Raw genomic sequence first — 16,563 nt, 5'->3', positions numbered from 1 at the left:
CAACTCCAGCGACTCTCAAACATATTTTGATGGATAATGACACCAGGCTCAGAGCGGCCGTGCCGGCAAATTGAGAGTTCCATGTTCGATTCTAGCCTACGCCATCCTAATCACATCCACTGTGTCCTTAGGCAAGACACTTGACCCTTGATGAGTCGTGGTTAGCGCCTTTCATGGAAGCTTTCCGCCACCAGTGTATAAAATATATGTGTGAATGTATCCTGAAAGTAGAAAAGTGCTATATAAGTATAATAAGTAGAAACCCCTTTCCATAGTTGTGAAATTGTGTTAGATGTAAATATAAACAGAATACAATGATTTGCAAATAATTTTCAACCCATATTTAATTGAATGCACTACAAAGACAAGATATTTGATGTTCAAACCCATAGACTTAATTTTTCCTTTTTGCAAATAATAATGAACTTAAAATTTCATGGCTGCAACACGTGCCGAAGTAGTTGGGAAAGGGCATGTTCACCACTGTGTTACATCACCTTTTCTTTTAACAACACTCAATAAACGTTTGGGAACTGAGGAAACAAATTCTTGAAGCTTTGAAAGTGGAATTCTTTCCCAATCTTCTTTTATGTAGAGCTTCAGTCGTTCAACAGTCCGGGGTCTCCACTGTCGTATTTTACGCTTCATAATGCGACACACATTTTCGATGGGAGACAGGTCTGGACTGCAGGCGGGCCAGGAAAGTACCCGCACTCTTTTTTTATGAAGCCACGCTGTTGTAACAGGTGCTGAATGTGGCTTGGCATTGTCTTGCTGAAATAAGCAGGGGCGTCCATGAAAAAGACGGCGCTTAGATGGCAGCAGATGTTGTTCCAAAAACTGTATGTACCTTTCAGCATTAATGGTGACCTCACAGATGTGTAAGTTACCCATGCCTTGGGCACTAATGCACCCCCACACCACCACAGATGCTGGCTTTTGAACTTTGCGTCGATAACAGTCTGGATGGTTCGCTTCCCCTTTAGTCCAGATGACAAAATGTCCAATATTTCCAAAAACAATTTGAAATGTGGACTAGTCAGACCACAGAACACTTTTCCACTTTGCATCAGTCCTTCTTAGATGATCTCGGGCCCAGAAAAGCCGGCGGCATTACTGGATGTTGTGGATAAATGGCTTTCGCTTTGCATAGTAGAGCTTTAACTTGCACTTACAGATGTAGCGACAAACTGTATTTAGTGACAGTGGTTTTCTGAAGTGTTCCTGAGCCCATGTGGTGATATTCTTTTGAGATTGATGTCGGTTTTTGATACAGTGCCATCAGAGGGATCAAAGGTCACGGTCATTCAATGTTGGTTTCCAGCCATGCCGCTTACGTGGAGTGATTTTTCCACATTCTCTGAACCTTTTGATGATATTATGGACCGTAGATGTTGAAATCCCTAAATTTCTTGCAATTGCAGTTTGAGAAACGTTGTTCTTAAACTGTTTGACTATTTGCTCATGCAATTGTGGACAAAGGGGTGTACCTCGCCCCATCCTTTCTTGTGAAAGACTGAGCATTTTTTGGGAAGCTGTGTTTATACGCAATCATGGCACCCACCTGTTCCCAATTAACCTGCACACCTGTGGGATGTTTCAAATAAGTGTTTGATGAGCATTCTTTAACTTTATCAGTATTTATTGCCACCTTTACCAACTTCTTTGTCACATGTTGCTGGCATCAAATTCTAAAGTTAATGATAATTTGCATTAAAAAAAGTTTATCAGTTTGAACATCAAATATGTTGTCTTTGTAGCATATTCCACTGAATATGGGTTGAAAATGATTTGCAAATCATTGTATTCCGTTTATATTTACATCTAACTAAATTTGACAACTTATGTGGAAACAGGGTTTGTATAAGCATGATCCATTTACCATTTACACATGGGGACACAACCAAGTGCCTAAGAGATGAGCAGCAAGAGAAATACCACCAACTCGTTGCCCTTGAGAGCAACAAATTCCATCACAGAACCAACATCTATCAATCATTAATTAGTGACAGAAAAAGCCCAGTCATCCCCTTAAAACCAAAAGCTGTACAGCCCGCCTTGACCTGGGTTTGGAAAGATCTTGTTGGTATTTGCCAGTGACTATATCCAACTGAGATTGCAGCTACCTAACGTAGCTGCAATCTCGGTACTCTGGAACCCGACGGGGCAGGTTTACAGAGTTCACAGTGCAATGGGAGGCATTTGAGCACAAGATACTGTACTTCATATACAGTGGGTCAAAAAAGTATTTAGTCAGCCACCGATTGTGCAAGTTCTCCAACTTAAAATGATAACAGAGGTCTGTAATTTTCATCTCAGGTACACTTCAACTGTGAGAGACAGAATGTTAAAAAAAAAATCCAGGAATCCACTTTGTAGAAATTTTAAATAATTTATTTGTAAATTATGGTGGAAAATAAGTATTTGGTCAATAACAAAAATTAAACTCAAAACTTTGTAATATAACCTTTGTTGGCAATAACAGAGGTCAAACAATTACTATAGGTATTTACCAGGTTTGCACACACAGTAGCTGGTATTTTGGCCCATTCCTCTATGCAGATCTTCTCGAGAGCAGTGATGTTTTGGGGCTGTCGCCGAGCAACACGGACTTTCAACTCCCTCCACAGATTTTCTATGGGATTGAGGTCTGGAGACTGGCTTGGCCACTACAGGACTTTCAAATGCTTTTTACGGAGCCATACCTTTGTTGCCCGGGCGGTGTGTTTGGGATCATTGTCATGCTGGAAGACCCAGCCACGTTTCATCTTCAAAGCTCTCACTGATGGAAGGAGGTTTTGTCTCCAAATCTCACGATACATTGTCCCATTCATTCTTTCCTTAACACGGATCAGTCATCCTGTACCCTTAGCAGAAAAACTGCCCCAAAGCATGATATTTCCACCCCATGCTTCACAGTAGGTATGGTGTTCTTGGGATACAACTCAGTATTCTTCTTCCTCCAAACACGACGAGTTGAGTTTGTACCAAAAAGTTATATTTTGGTTTCATCTGACCACATGGCATTCTCCCAATCCTTTGCTGTATCATCCATGTGCTCTCTGGCAAACTTCAGACGGGCCTAGACATGCACTGGCTTAAGCAGAGGGACATGTCTGGCACTGCAGGATTTGATTCCCTGTCGGCGTTGTGTGTTATTGAAGGTAACCTTTGTTACTTTGGTCCCAGCTATCTGCAGGTCATTCACCAGGTCCCCTTGTGAGGTTCTGGGATTTTTGCTCACCGTTCTCATGATCATTTTGACCCCACGGGAGGAGATCTTGCGTGGAGCCCCAGCTTGAAGGAGATTATCAGTGGTCTTGTATGTCTTCCATTTTCTGATAATTGCTCCCACAGTTGATTTTTTCACACCAAGCTGCTTGCCTATTGTAGATGCACTCTTCCCAGTCTGGTGCAAGTTTACAATTCTTTTCCTGGTGTCCTTCGACAGCTCTTTGGTCTTGGCCACAGTGGAGTTTGGAGTCTGACTGTTTGAGGATGGTGACAGGTGTCTTTTATACAGATAACGAGTTCAAACAGGTTCCATTAATACAGGTAACGAGTGGAGGACAGAAGAGCTTCTTAAAGAAGAAGTTACAGGTCTGTGAGAGCCAGAGATCTTCCTTGTTTGAAGTGACCAAATACTTATTTTCCACCATAATTTACAAATAAATTCTTTAAAATTCCTACAATGTGAATTCCCGGATTTTTTTTTCACATTCTGTTTTCACAGTTGAAGTGTACCTATGATGAAAATTACAGACCCCTGTCATCATTTAAAGTGGGAGAACTTGCACAATCGGTGGCTGACTAAATACTTCTTTGCCCCACTCTAAGTGGGAGTAGACCAGAACAAATGTGAAATGTTAAAGTCTATCTGGCTGAAGTTGGATGCAGAGGTTTCGTGGCTTCTTCCAACATCAGGCTGCTGAAAGACTTTAGTATCCACGAACAAGATGTGCAACAAATACTTAAAGCAGTCTCTGAAGAGGCTCAAAGCAACAATCACTGGACATGAATCCAACAGAAGGACCCTTTCTTGGCGGAAAGAACAGCAAAATACATGACCCACTCAAAGGTTGACATACTTCCTACGGCAGGAATAAAACTCCTATGCCACTCTCAACATCTGTCTCTATGAAATCGCACTTCTCCTTTACTGGGGAAAAATGCAATCCGAAGTTTTTTCAACTATACATGTCACATTGTTGAGAAATGTTGCATTGACGTGAAGTTGGGGAACCTGCGTAAACGTTTACAAGGGAAATATATAAAACACCATTTGCGAAAAGGTGCGCGGATTAACGGTTTACGGATACTTGCAGTCAGACTTGAACGCACAGTTTTATAGATGAGATTAAGAAGCAGAGTTACAATGTTTAACACCACCTGCTGTACTGAGTTGTACAACATTCCTACATGGAACAAACAGGTCTGTCATGCCTCTACTCCCACTGTTTTAAGGATAACATTTGGACAATTTACCTTGAGTATAACTTTTTTAGCAGTTCTAGACAAATTAATCCTGAAGTCAGCACTTTTTTATTGATTGATTGATACTTTTATTAGTAGATTGCACAGTACAGTACATATTCCGTACAATTGACCACTAAATGGTAACACCCGAATAAGTTTTTCAACTTGTTTAAGTCGGGGTCCACGTTAATCAATTCATGGTAAATTGAACTGTGAAAAGATTGCAGATGGTGTTAGTCTTCAGCAACATTAACTAAACCCAAACCCAATATAACCACTCTGCAAATGTGAATGTGCCATTTAACTCATTTTCTTCATTTCATCTCTCTTATTAGATCTTCCAGCTATGGCATTTGGAGAGCTCCGTTATGGCGGCCGCACTCGAGAGCAATGTAATCAATGAGAAACTGGCAAACTTGTCCCGAACTCAGAAGGGGCTCGATGAGGAGATCACAAAGTACAACAAAGTGGTACAATCGAACCAGACAAACAGTTCTTCTATTGATGCACTCATCGCACAGAAGCAGACCACCGTCGCAAACATAAACAAAAAAATTGATCTTATTGCGGCGCGCACTGGGGTAAGAAACCAATTATTTTGATCAGAAAGCTGTAATTTATAGCTATATTAGACATCTATTATACAAATTAATATGGCTGCATGCCTGTGTTCCCAGCATGAAGACCTGAGTCCTCTGCAAATTAAGGTTCAGGGAATAAAGACTCAGATTGATGAAGTTTCATCAAAAATCAAGAAAGATCAGCAGCTGTGGCTGAAGAATCAAGGAATGATTTTGGGACTGACCCTGGAGATACAGGAACACAGCAAAGAATACAACAAACTGCAGGCAAAACTCACTGTGGTCCGCCAGAAGAAGATCTACCTGGAGTGTACGTCTAATATGTTCTGGATCTCACTTAGATAGTTACTGCATGCAAATCCCAATTCCTGACTAACACTGATTTAAAGGTCACCTTGAGGTCATGTACCGCGAAGAAAGCGACATAGATAAGAGCAATAAGATGCTTCAAAGAGACCTGCTGAAGCTCAACACTCTTCTTAGCAAGAACACTCAGCTGCGTCAAGCTTTGGAACAGGAGAACATGGTCATGGAAACCAAATTCCTTCATGAACTTAAGGCACGACCTTGCTGCTTCACACACTAATATTTTCAATTTCAATCGATTGTTGCCAAAATGCTAATCGTGTTTAATGTGTTCAGGAGGCAGAGAGGCAGTCCATAGAAATGGAGGTAAAACTGGAGAAGACCCAGGAAGAAAAAAATAAACTTCTCAGCAGTCTGGTGGAGGCTGAGTCAGTATTTTGCTGAATTTGTTTCCTTTTTATCAACTTGAAATGGATTAATGGGTGTACCACTTGTATTAATCACTAAAGCGGTACACCATAGTCATGGTTAAGTACATAAGCCGGCATTAAGGTCCTGGTTTGATTAACTTTGTCATAGCAGCCTTGGGTTTTTTTGGGGGGCCCCCTCCCAAACCTCAACAACACCTTACAGACGTGTGTAACAAGTCCAGCCAAATTCAAGAATAGTGCTGGCGGTCCAGAAGACTGCCTGGGCTTTTAGCTCAGTGTCAGTACGCTCGCCTCTCACACCGGCAACCTAGGTATGAGAGAGTAGGAAAAGAAAACTCACCCAAGAGAGCAGGTAAAGTTAAAAAAATTAAACTACCACTGATAGTCACACACACACACTCGGTGTGGTGAAATTAACCTCTGCATTTGACCCATCCCCTGGGAGGTGAGGGGAGCAGTGAGCAGCAGCGGTGGCCGCGCTCGGCAATCATTTTGTGACTTAACCCCCAATCCCAACCCTTGATGCTGAGTGCCAAACAGGGAGGTAATGGTTCCCATTTTTATAGTCTTTGGTATGACCCGGCTGGGGTTTGAACTCCCGACCTACCTATCTCTGTGCGGACGCTCTAATACTCTAACCACAAGGCCACTGAGCAGACAGCAAGTAGACAATCACGACACAAAGCAGAGCTGTCTGTGATTGACAGCCATGAACACCGTCAGAAATTGGGGGACCCTGTTTGGGTGGGGGCCCCTGAGCTTCAGCCCAGGTAAAATTGGTCAGGATGATCAATAGTCAACCGAGAACCACCAAAAAGCAGGTCGGCCATGGATACAGCAAGGGAGTAACAGGCATGGTACTGCATGTGTTTATCGAGTAGCTGTGTAACACATACATACCTTCTCTCCCTCACATTTTGTGTACCGTGGTTGAAATTGGTACCACGGCACCGAACCGAAAAATCTGATTATGAATGCATGATCTTACCCCCCTCCTGAGCTACACCCCTACTTATCAATATCTGTGTCCATGCCTCTGCTCGTGTTCATTACAGGCGTCAGATCATGCTGTGGGAAAAGAAGACCCATCTAATGAAAGAGACACGTTTAGTTGTGGAAGAGGGTCAGGGAGACATCCAAATAATGAAGGACGACATCCATCGTATGGAGGTAGATATACGCCTTCTCTATCAGCTTGAGGTCGACATTTAGTGGGACCAGGTCTTCTCCAGTACATAGTTGGAGACTGGCTCAATACTAAAATACTGTTACCATTTTGATTTAAAGTAGCGTAAAGTTCCAATTTATATTTGTTGGTAGACTTGTGTGAGGGGCGTGGCCACCGGACCTGCAGCAAAGTGGAATGTGCCAGGACCGGCTTCGAGAGTGATTGTCTGATCACCTGTCGCTCTGTTAAAGGCAGCAGTCGGGAAGGAGAAGGAGAGTTGTTGATGGTTGTTGAGGGTGGAGAGTTGGCAGCCGAGCACGAGCGAGAGGGAGAACAGACATTGAAGAAAGCGACAGACATTTGCTGAAAAGCATAAGGGAACATTTATTAAAAAATAAATCATTGTTTCTTTATGTCTGCCCTCTCTCCAACTCGGCAGTGAGCACACAAATGTTTTTTCTTCAATCTCTGTTCTCACTCTCGCTCGTGCTCGGCTACCAACTCTCCACCCTCAACGGCCATCAACAACTCTCCTTCTCGACTGCTGCCTTTAACAGTGCGACAGGTGATCAGACAAACACTCTCAGCTGTGTCATCTACGCACCGGTCGCAAATCTCGAAGCCGGTCCTGGCACATCCCACTTTGCTGCAGGTCTGCTGGCCACGCCCCTCACAACTTGATATGGAATTATGCCACTAAAAACTACAAATACGATTGACAGGGCAATGCTAGTTACATGTTATGTACAAGGTGACACAAAAAAACGTCCACCAATAAAAATCAAATAACTTTCAAAATGTTATTTAGATAAACACAAAAGTTTGGCTACATTAGGTCTATGTAGCAGACATGTCTAAAGTTTCAAGTGTGTACCACAAAAACTTTTTGTTTAACTGGCGCTCAAAAAATGTGTTCTAAATGAGCTCCCCGTTGCTGCAAGCTTATTTGGATCCGGCGGGCAAAGTTCTCCATGACCCTCCCACATTCTTCCCTTGGGACCGCTCTTATTGCTGCTGTGATTGCTGCCTTCAGATCAGGGATAGTCCGGGGGTTGTTGCCATACACCCTGTCCTTAAGGTATCCCCACAGATAAAAATCTGGGGCGTTCAAGTCCGGTGAATGCGGCGACCACTCCGGGTCTCACCTGCGGCTGATCAGTCGGTCAGGGAAACGATGCAGTAGCTATGCCAATGATTCGTTTGAAGTGTGGCGGGTGGCACCATCCTGCTGGAACCACTGGAGGTCCCTGACGACCCCTCTTCGTCGACCAAGTGCTGTCCAGAATTTTCCAAGCACCTGAACATATCGCTCGGTGTTGATTGTCTCAAACCGCTCTTTGTCGTCCTCGAACCAGAATGGTCCAATGATGCCATGTTTGGAGATGGCGACTCATGCAGTGCACTTGACAGAGTGTACTGGCCTTTGCAGACAGTACTCAGGGGGTGTGCTACCCCAGAAGATGTTGTTCTTAGAGTTCACATGACCATCCTCCCTGGACTGCTACGAGACAAGCTCTACCAGCTCAGTGTGCCCGACTCCCTCTGCAGTTGGATTAATGACCTCCTGACGGACAGAAGACAGCACGTGCGGCTGGGGAAGATTGTCTCGGACAGTCGTACCACTAACACTGGTACTCCTCAGGGCTGTGTACTTTCCACCTGGTTCTTCGCCCTTTATACAAACTGCTGCACCTCCAGTCACCAGTCGGTGAAGGACGACACTACTCTCATCGGGCTCATCTCGGATGGCGACGAGTCTGCCTACAGGTGAGAGGTGGACCGGCTGGCGTCCTGGGGAAGCCTCAACAACCTGGAGCTGAACGCCCAGAAAACAGTGGAGATGATCATGGACTTCAGGAAAGTCACGGCCCCACCATCCCCCCTCACCCTGATTGACTCTCCCAACCTATCTCAATTGTGGACTCCATCCGTTTCCTGGGCACCACCATCACCCAGGACCTCAAGTGGGAGCCGACCATCAGCTCCCTCATCAAGAAGGCCCAGCAGAAGATGTATATCCTGCGGCAGCTGAAAAAACTGAAAGTGCCGACTAAGATGCTGGTGCAGTTCTACTCAGCGGTCATCGAGTCCATCCTCACCTCCGCCATCACCGTATGGTTCCCCGGCACCACAGTCTGGGACAAGCATCGACTGCAGCGCATGGTACGTGCTGCTGAGAAGGTGATTGGCTGCAAACTCCCATCCCTCCAGGACCTGTTCTCCTCCAGGACCAGGAGGCGTGTGGGTCGGATCACAGCTGCCTCTTCTCACCCTGGACACAAACTATTCTCCCCTCTCCCCTCAGGCAGGAGACTACGGTCCATCCAGACCCACACCTCCCGCCACCTGAACAGTATTTTTCCCTCGGCCATCAGACACATGAACAATACCAAGATCTGATAGCTCAATTACAGCTCACGTTATTCTGTTCTGTGTTATATGTCTTTTATGTTGCACGATTGCGCCAGGTAAAATTCCTAGTCAATGGCAATAAAAACTATTCTGATTCTGACAGCAGAAAACGTGCCTCATCAGAAAACCAGACATTGTCAAGGAAGTCTGGCGCAGCGTCAATCTTATCGCAAAACCACTGGTATATGATCACTCGTTTCCTCATGTCGCCAGGTGTAAGCTTTTGTTTAAAGGGGAACATTATCACAATTTCTGAAGGGTTAAAACCAATAAAAATCAGTTCCCAGTGGCTTTGTGTCGGACTTCCTGCCATCCGTGTGTAGGTTGTGGTGACATCCAATACATGACGCATCGTAGCAGGTTTGACTTGAGTTTATTATTTCAATACAAATCAAGTTTTCTTGCCTGTCTGTGGCGTCTTTCAAATAACTATAACATATAGAACATGCTATACGTTTACCAAACAATCTGTCACACCTAATTGCTAAATCCCATGAAATCTTCTTCCTCGATGTCGCTTCTAAACAACTCTGCCAACTCCAAAGGTATGCGCCGCTTCCTCTTGTCGTTTTCTGCTGCATATTTCACTATGTCCAGCTTGTAATCTGCAGTACATGATTTCCTTTTCGGTGCCATTTTTGTTCAGCCTTTCTCAGTTTTTATAAGTTACCGCCAACAATGAAATAATCCATTTTAATAGCTTTTAATAGCATATAGCAGTTAGTATCCCATTACCCATTACTGCCATGACCCCCACCCACCAAATTCTATTGGTTGACGTGTGTGTGACGATTGCTGACATTTTCTTCGTCTCTTCCGCGAATGAGATAAATAACATTATTTAATATTTTACGGTAATGTGTTAAAGGGGAACATTATCACCAGACCTATGTAATCGTCAATATATACCTTGATGGTGCAGAAAAAAGACCATCTATTTTTTTAACCGATTTCCGAACTCTAAATGGGTGAATTTTGGCGAATTAAACGCCTTTCTGTTGATTGCGCTGGAGGCGATGACGTCAGAATGCGACGTCGCCGAGGTAACACACCCGCCATTTTCATTTTCAACACATTACAAACACCGTGTCCCAGCTCTGTTATTTTCCGTTTTTTTGACTATTTTTTGGAACCTTGGAGACATCATGCCTCGACGGTGTGTTGTCAGAGGGTGTAACAACACTAACAGAGAGGGATTCAAGTTGCACCACTGGCCCAAAGATGCGAAAGTGTCTGCCGCCAGACCCCCATTGAATGTGCCAAAGTGTCTGCACATTTTACAGGCGATGCTAAGACAGACATGGCACAGAGATGTATGGATAACCTCCAAATGCATTTGCAACGATAGTCAACGAAATCACAAAGGTGAGTTTTGTTGACTGCCAGCTAATCGATGCTAACATGCTATGCTAATCGATGCTAACATGCTATTTACCGGCGGTGCTAAAGCAGACATGGCACAGAGACGTATGGATAACCTGCAGATGCTTTTGCAACTATATTACGTTTCCTTCCACCCACAATTAATGCGAAAAAAACACTTAACAATCGACGGATTTAAGTTGCTCCAATGTCAAAAGATGCGAAAGTCCTGTTCGTTTGGTCCGCACATTTTACCGGCGATTCTAACGCAGCTATTCGGCCATGCTATGGCTATGAATAGCGTCAATAGCTATTCGCTCAATAGCTTCAGTTTCTTCTTCAATACTTTCATACTCCAACCATCTGTTTCAATACATGCGTAATCTGTCGAATCGCTTAAGTCGCTGAAATCCGAGTTTGAATCCGAGCTAATGTCACTATATCTTGCTGTGCTATTCGCTATTGTTTGTTTACATTGGCAGCACTGTATGACGTCACAGGGAAATGGCCAGTGTCTTCGCAGAGAGCGAAAATAAGGCACTTTAAAGCTTTATTTAGGGATATTCCGAGACCGGTAACATTTTGAAAAAAACTTTAAAAAATACAACAAGCCACTGGGAACTGAATTTTATTGTTTTTAACCCTTTTGAAATTGTGATAATGTTCCCCTTTAATAATTGCACACATAAGTCGCTCCGGAGTATATGTCACAACCCCGGCCAAACTATGACAAAAACTGCGATTTATTATCCTAAAAATATGGCAATCAACTGATTTTTTACTTTCACTGATCAACACTTTGTTAAAAATGTTTATGGGCATCTGTGTTTTTTCCTGCAGCGGTGGCTCAGCCAGTTGATGAGGCAGCGGGAGACGCTCCTCAGGGACAGCGTAGCAGTGGTGGAAAGGAGGGGAAACATCATAGAGCGCAACGAGGTCCTCGCTCGCAGTACAAAAAAGATCGTTACAAAGGGTGAGCTGCATCTCATGAACGATGGCTTGCGACGGAAGATCAAAGAGACGCAAAAGGTGCCGGATGTTGTCATGCATGCACCGAGAACTGTAGTGCAGTCACCTTCAATTGAGTACGTATGTTTCAGCTGGTGAAAGAGTATTCACAGGAGATCAGGGAACTGCAGGAGGGACATGTAAGTCTTTTGGCTCCTTGATGTTCTAAATTGCCGTTCATTTTCATCATTGTCCCCAAATGAAACAAACTGAAATCAATTGTCCACGTAAGTGAAGTGAAGTGAAGGGAATTATATTTATATAGTGCTTTACATAGTGAAACCTAATATCAAAGTTACATTTAAATCAGTGTGGGTGGCACTGGGAGCAGGTGGGTAAAGAGTCTGGCCCAAGGACACAACTGCAGTGACTAGGATGGCGGAAGAGGGGGTCAAACCTGGAACCCTCAAGTTGTCCGACCAACCGAGCTATACCGCCCCAAGTACACAGGTGTGGGGGGAATAATTTAGCTTTAGCTTCATAGCTTCCTTCAACAAAAAAAGAACACTAGGCTGTGTCTCAATTGGTTCACTTTCACACTTACATTTACCGTATTTTCCAGACTATAAGGAGCACTCAAAATTCGACAGCGCGCCTAATAACCCGGTGGGCCCTATGTACGGAATAATTCTGGTTTTGCTCACCGACCTCGAAGCAATTTTATTTGGTACACGGTGAAATTATTAGTGTGACCAGTAGACACTTGAAGAAAAATGGGCTGCATGGTTAAGTCGCCAGAAGAGAGCCATTTCTGCGCAAATGTCACAAAGTATCCTGCTTACATTACGCCAAACAGCACAGTGACAAGCCTCAAAATTTCTGGAATAAAGTAATTTGGAGTAATGGCTTTCTTCTGACGACTTGACCATGCAGCCCATTTTTTCTTCAAGTGCCTCCTTATTGTGCATCTTGAAACAGCCACACCACAATTTTTGAGAGAGTCCTGTAGTTCAGCTGAAGTTATTTGTGGATTTTTCTTTGCGTCTCAAACAATTTTCCTGGCAGTTGTGGCTGACCTACCTGCTGGCCTACCTGAATTCCTCATTTTCCACTTCTTAGTCCGCGTTTGAACACTGCTGATGGGCATTCTCAATTCCTTGGATATCTTCTTATACCCCTTTCCTGTTTTATGCCATTCAATTACCTTTTCTCGCAGATCCTTTGACAATTATTTTGTCCCCATGACTCAGAATCCAGAAAAGTCTGTGTAGCACTGGAGGAAAGATGCAATGGTCTGTCAGAAGCCCAGAAACTCACTGACCTTTTATACACACACATTAATTACAAACAAACAGGTCACAGGTGAGGATTGGAACCTTGATTAGCCATTCAAACCTTATGTTATCAGATCAAAGTCACTGGGGTATGTAAACTTTTGATCAGCGACATTTGGGTACTTTCTTTTGTCATTTTGATTTAAAAAGAGTAAACACAGTTGTTTGCCAATAAATAGCTTCACACAACCATTAAGCATGAGTGGAATAAAGGTTTTTGTGTTCATGGTACTAATGAAAGTATTCCATTGAAGACGCAGCCACAGTTTATTTTCAACTTCTCAGTCATCATTGGTCAATCATGCATTTTTCCCATCCTTCCACATGCTTTCGAATTAATTTTCATTTCAATTGATTGATTTCTTTATGGCTTCTAGGAAGAATTTCAGAAGAAGTCGAAGAAAATTCAGGAAATGACGGAAGGCACTCCGGTCGCCACAGCTTCACTTGAAGTGACTCTGCAGAGTGAGTTGGAGCTAGTCAACAAAGTCAGCGCCATTGTTCACCGGGTGTGGACAGAGAAGCCCAAATACCATGGGGCCCTCTGGAAGATTGTGCGATCCCTGGCAGACAACATGGACCCTGAAGTAGTTGCTCATTGACAGGGAAGACACGAGTCGTGGCTTGATGTTGATGCGGATTTATTTCAATGTGTTACTCTCTCTTCTGGCCCATTTTAGATTATCGTCACGGCAATGTAAGCATGGAAATAATAAATAAATAGTATCTATGAAATGGAATCAGGCTTCAATTGTATGTGGATATACATTAGAGCAGGGGTGTCAAACTCAAATACAGAGTGGGCCAAAATTTAAAACTGAACAAAGCCGCGGGCCGAAGTTGAACAAATTAATCTTTTAATAGGGACCCCCCAAAAAATTTTTCATTGGATATTGAACAAGCAAGGCTTATATAACTTTATAGTGACATGCAAAATTGAGTTTAAAATAATAATAATGATAATTAAAAAATATCAATGGCATATCAAATCAAATTTAAATAAAAATTGAATGACTTGTATTTGCTGCCTTCCGAGGTAAATATTAACATTAACTTTTTCCAGAGGCTAATACATTTGAAAATAAAATAATGAATAAATCAACCATTCAGGCCTTTTTACTGCTCAGTTAATGTCGGGGCTCAGGTGGGTGGGGTTAGGGGGGCGGGATTTGTTGGTAGCGGGGAGGGGGTGTATATTGTAGCGGTCCGGAAGAGTTAGTGCTGCAAGGGGTTTTGGGTATTTGTTCTGTTGTGTTACGGTGCAGATGTTCTCCCGAAATGTGTTGGTCATTCTTGTTTGGTGTGGGTTCACAGTGTGGCGCATATTTGTAACAGTGTTAACGTTGTTTATATGGCCACCCTCAGTGTGACCTGCATGCTGTTGATCAAGTATGCCTTGCATTTACTTAGATGTGTGTAGAAGCCACATATATTACGTAACTGGGCCGGCACGCTGTTTGTGAGGAGGAAAAAAAGACTTGACGACAGGTTGTAGGGGACGCTAAAGGCAGTGCCTTTAAGGCACACCCCCAATATTGTTGTCCGGGTGGAATTCGGGAGAATTGTTGCACCGGGAGATTTTCGGGAGGGGCACTGAAATTCAACAGTCTCCCGGGAAATCGGTGAATGGGGTGTTACAGCGACACCGCTGTACAACACCGGCGGGCTAGCTCTAATGTTAATTTGATATTGCCTCAGGGGCCAAATGAAATTACATGGTGGGCCAGATTTGGCCCGTGGGCCAGAGTTTGACACCTATACATTAGAGGATGGAGTTGGACGTAGATAAACAGGCGTGGGCTTATCAAAAAGTCTTGAAAAGGGTCCTGACGGTCAATGGATGGTAAATGGTAAATGGGTTATACTTGTATAGTTTTAAAGGGGAACATTATCACAATTTCTGAGGGGTTAAAATCAATAAAAATCAGTTCCCAGTGGCTTATTTTATTTTTCGAAAGTTTTTCTCAAAATTTTACCCATCACGCAATATCCCGAAAAATGGCTTCAAAGTGCCTGATTTTAACCGTCGTTATATCCACCCATCCATTATCCTGTGACGTCACAGAAACAAACATGGCGGATAGCACAGAAAGGTATAGCGATATTATCTCGGATTCAGACTCGGATTTCAGCGCCGTAAGCAATGCAACAGATTGAAACGGATGGTTAGAGTATGGAGGCTGGTAGCCAAAACCAAATTGAAGAAGAAACTGAAGCTATTGAGCCATATCACGACAGACAGCGGCACGGGAGGAAGCGAGGATGAATTCGGTGATCGCCTTCTAACCAACGATTGGTATGTGTTTGTTTGGCATTAAATGTGGGTGAAGGGAAAGGCTGGATGCAAATATAGCTACAAATGAAGCATAATGATGCAATATGTACATACAGCTAGCCTAAATAGCATGTTAGCATCGATTAGCTTGCAGTCATGCCGTGACCAATTATGTCTGATTAGCACACGCCATTAAAATTCACCTTTGTGCATTCATGCACAACCTTATAAGTTTGGTGGACAAAATGAAACAGAGAAGAAGTGGTATAAATCATATCCAGGGGGTTTACCTCGCTCGTCTGCGGGAAGAGACTGCCGCCGTCCCTGAAAAGCTCGCACTCGTGCAGATTTGGTGGTGGTCTATTTTCCAATATTGCAGATTTCGTTGACTTTATCTATGGAAATGCATCTGTTTTGGTCTATTTTCCAATATTGCAGATTTCGTTGACTTTATTGTTGGAAATGCATCTGTTTTGAGTGTCGCAGGATATCTACAAATTCTTGTGTGGATATCGGAAAAATAACAGCTGATTTGACTTGGTGCATGTAATAAGATTGAGAAAACGGCGATTTGCTTCATGTTGTGACGTCACGGGTGAAAGGTCATCGCTCGACAGGCTACCACAGGGGTAGGGAACCTATGGCTCTGGAGCCAGATGTGGCTCTTTTGATGACTGCATCTGGCTCTCGGATAAATCCAAGCTGACATTGCTTAACACGATAAGTAATGAATAATTCCACAGTGTTAAAAATAACGTTCAAAATAGAAAACATTCTCATGCTTTTTTCATGTTCAAGAAGTTGCATTAATGGTAAGAAGTAATTTATTCATTATTGGTTTGTGTGGGTCTTGCCCTCCTGGGGGTTCTTCAGACCACCAAGAGCCTGTTTTAGGGTTACAATATTGTTTTATTTTATTTTTCTCTAAGTTTCTTTCCAGCAATTGTCTTTTTCTCTTTCGTCCCCACTCGTGCTCTGGCTCCAGCCCCGACCCTGTCTCTCCTCCTGGCTGCTGCTTATAACAGAGCGACAGGTGATTAGATAACAAGGCCCAGGTGGGCCGTCTGCGCACCTGTCGCTGATTTCGAGGCTGGTCCTGGCAACACCCCGCTCCGCTGCAGGCCCACAGGCCACGCCCCCTCTACAGTTAGCTTCCGAATAACAATGTTATTATAAAGAATAAGAGACCTATTATACTCTGGAAATGTTGGTCTTACTTAAAAATGCACGTGTTTAGTTGTGTTCAGTGTTAAAAAAAATATTATATGGC

The 16,563-nt window shown here is 43.4% G+C and overlaps 1 protein-coding gene across 1 annotated transcript in view; it reads left to right on the top strand.

Moving 5' to 3' along the window:
* LOC133539249 (coiled-coil domain-containing protein 40-like) overlaps positions 1–13,699 on the top strand; it is a 64,597-nt gene extending 50,898 nt beyond the window's left edge. Inside the window, exons 11-18 of the mRNA XM_061881421.1 lie at positions 4,812–5,057; positions 5,154–5,367; positions 5,447–5,616; positions 5,700–5,791; positions 6,850–6,964; positions 11,577–11,765; positions 11,837–11,884; positions 13,396–13,699. Of these exons, the coding sequence (XP_061737405.1) occupies positions 4,812–5,057; positions 5,154–5,367; positions 5,447–5,616; positions 5,700–5,791; positions 6,850–6,964; positions 11,577–11,765; positions 11,837–11,884; positions 13,396–13,620 (1,299 nt within the window). The 3' untranslated portion in view covers positions 13,621–13,699. The remainder of the gene's footprint in view (positions 1–4,811; positions 5,058–5,153; positions 5,368–5,446; positions 5,617–5,699; positions 5,792–6,849; positions 6,965–11,576; positions 11,766–11,836; positions 11,885–13,395) is intronic.
* The last annotated feature ends 2,864 nt before the right edge of the window (positions 13,700–16,563 follow it).

Source organism: Nerophis ophidion, linkage group LG20, assembly GCF_033978795.1.
Source record: "Nerophis ophidion isolate RoL-2023_Sa linkage group LG20, RoL_Noph_v1.0, whole genome shotgun sequence".
NCBI lineage: Eukaryota > Metazoa > Chordata > Actinopteri > Syngnathiformes > Syngnathidae > Nerophis > Nerophis ophidion.
Note: the sequence above shows the minus strand (reverse complement) of the source record. Positions and strands in the feature narration are given on the sequence as shown.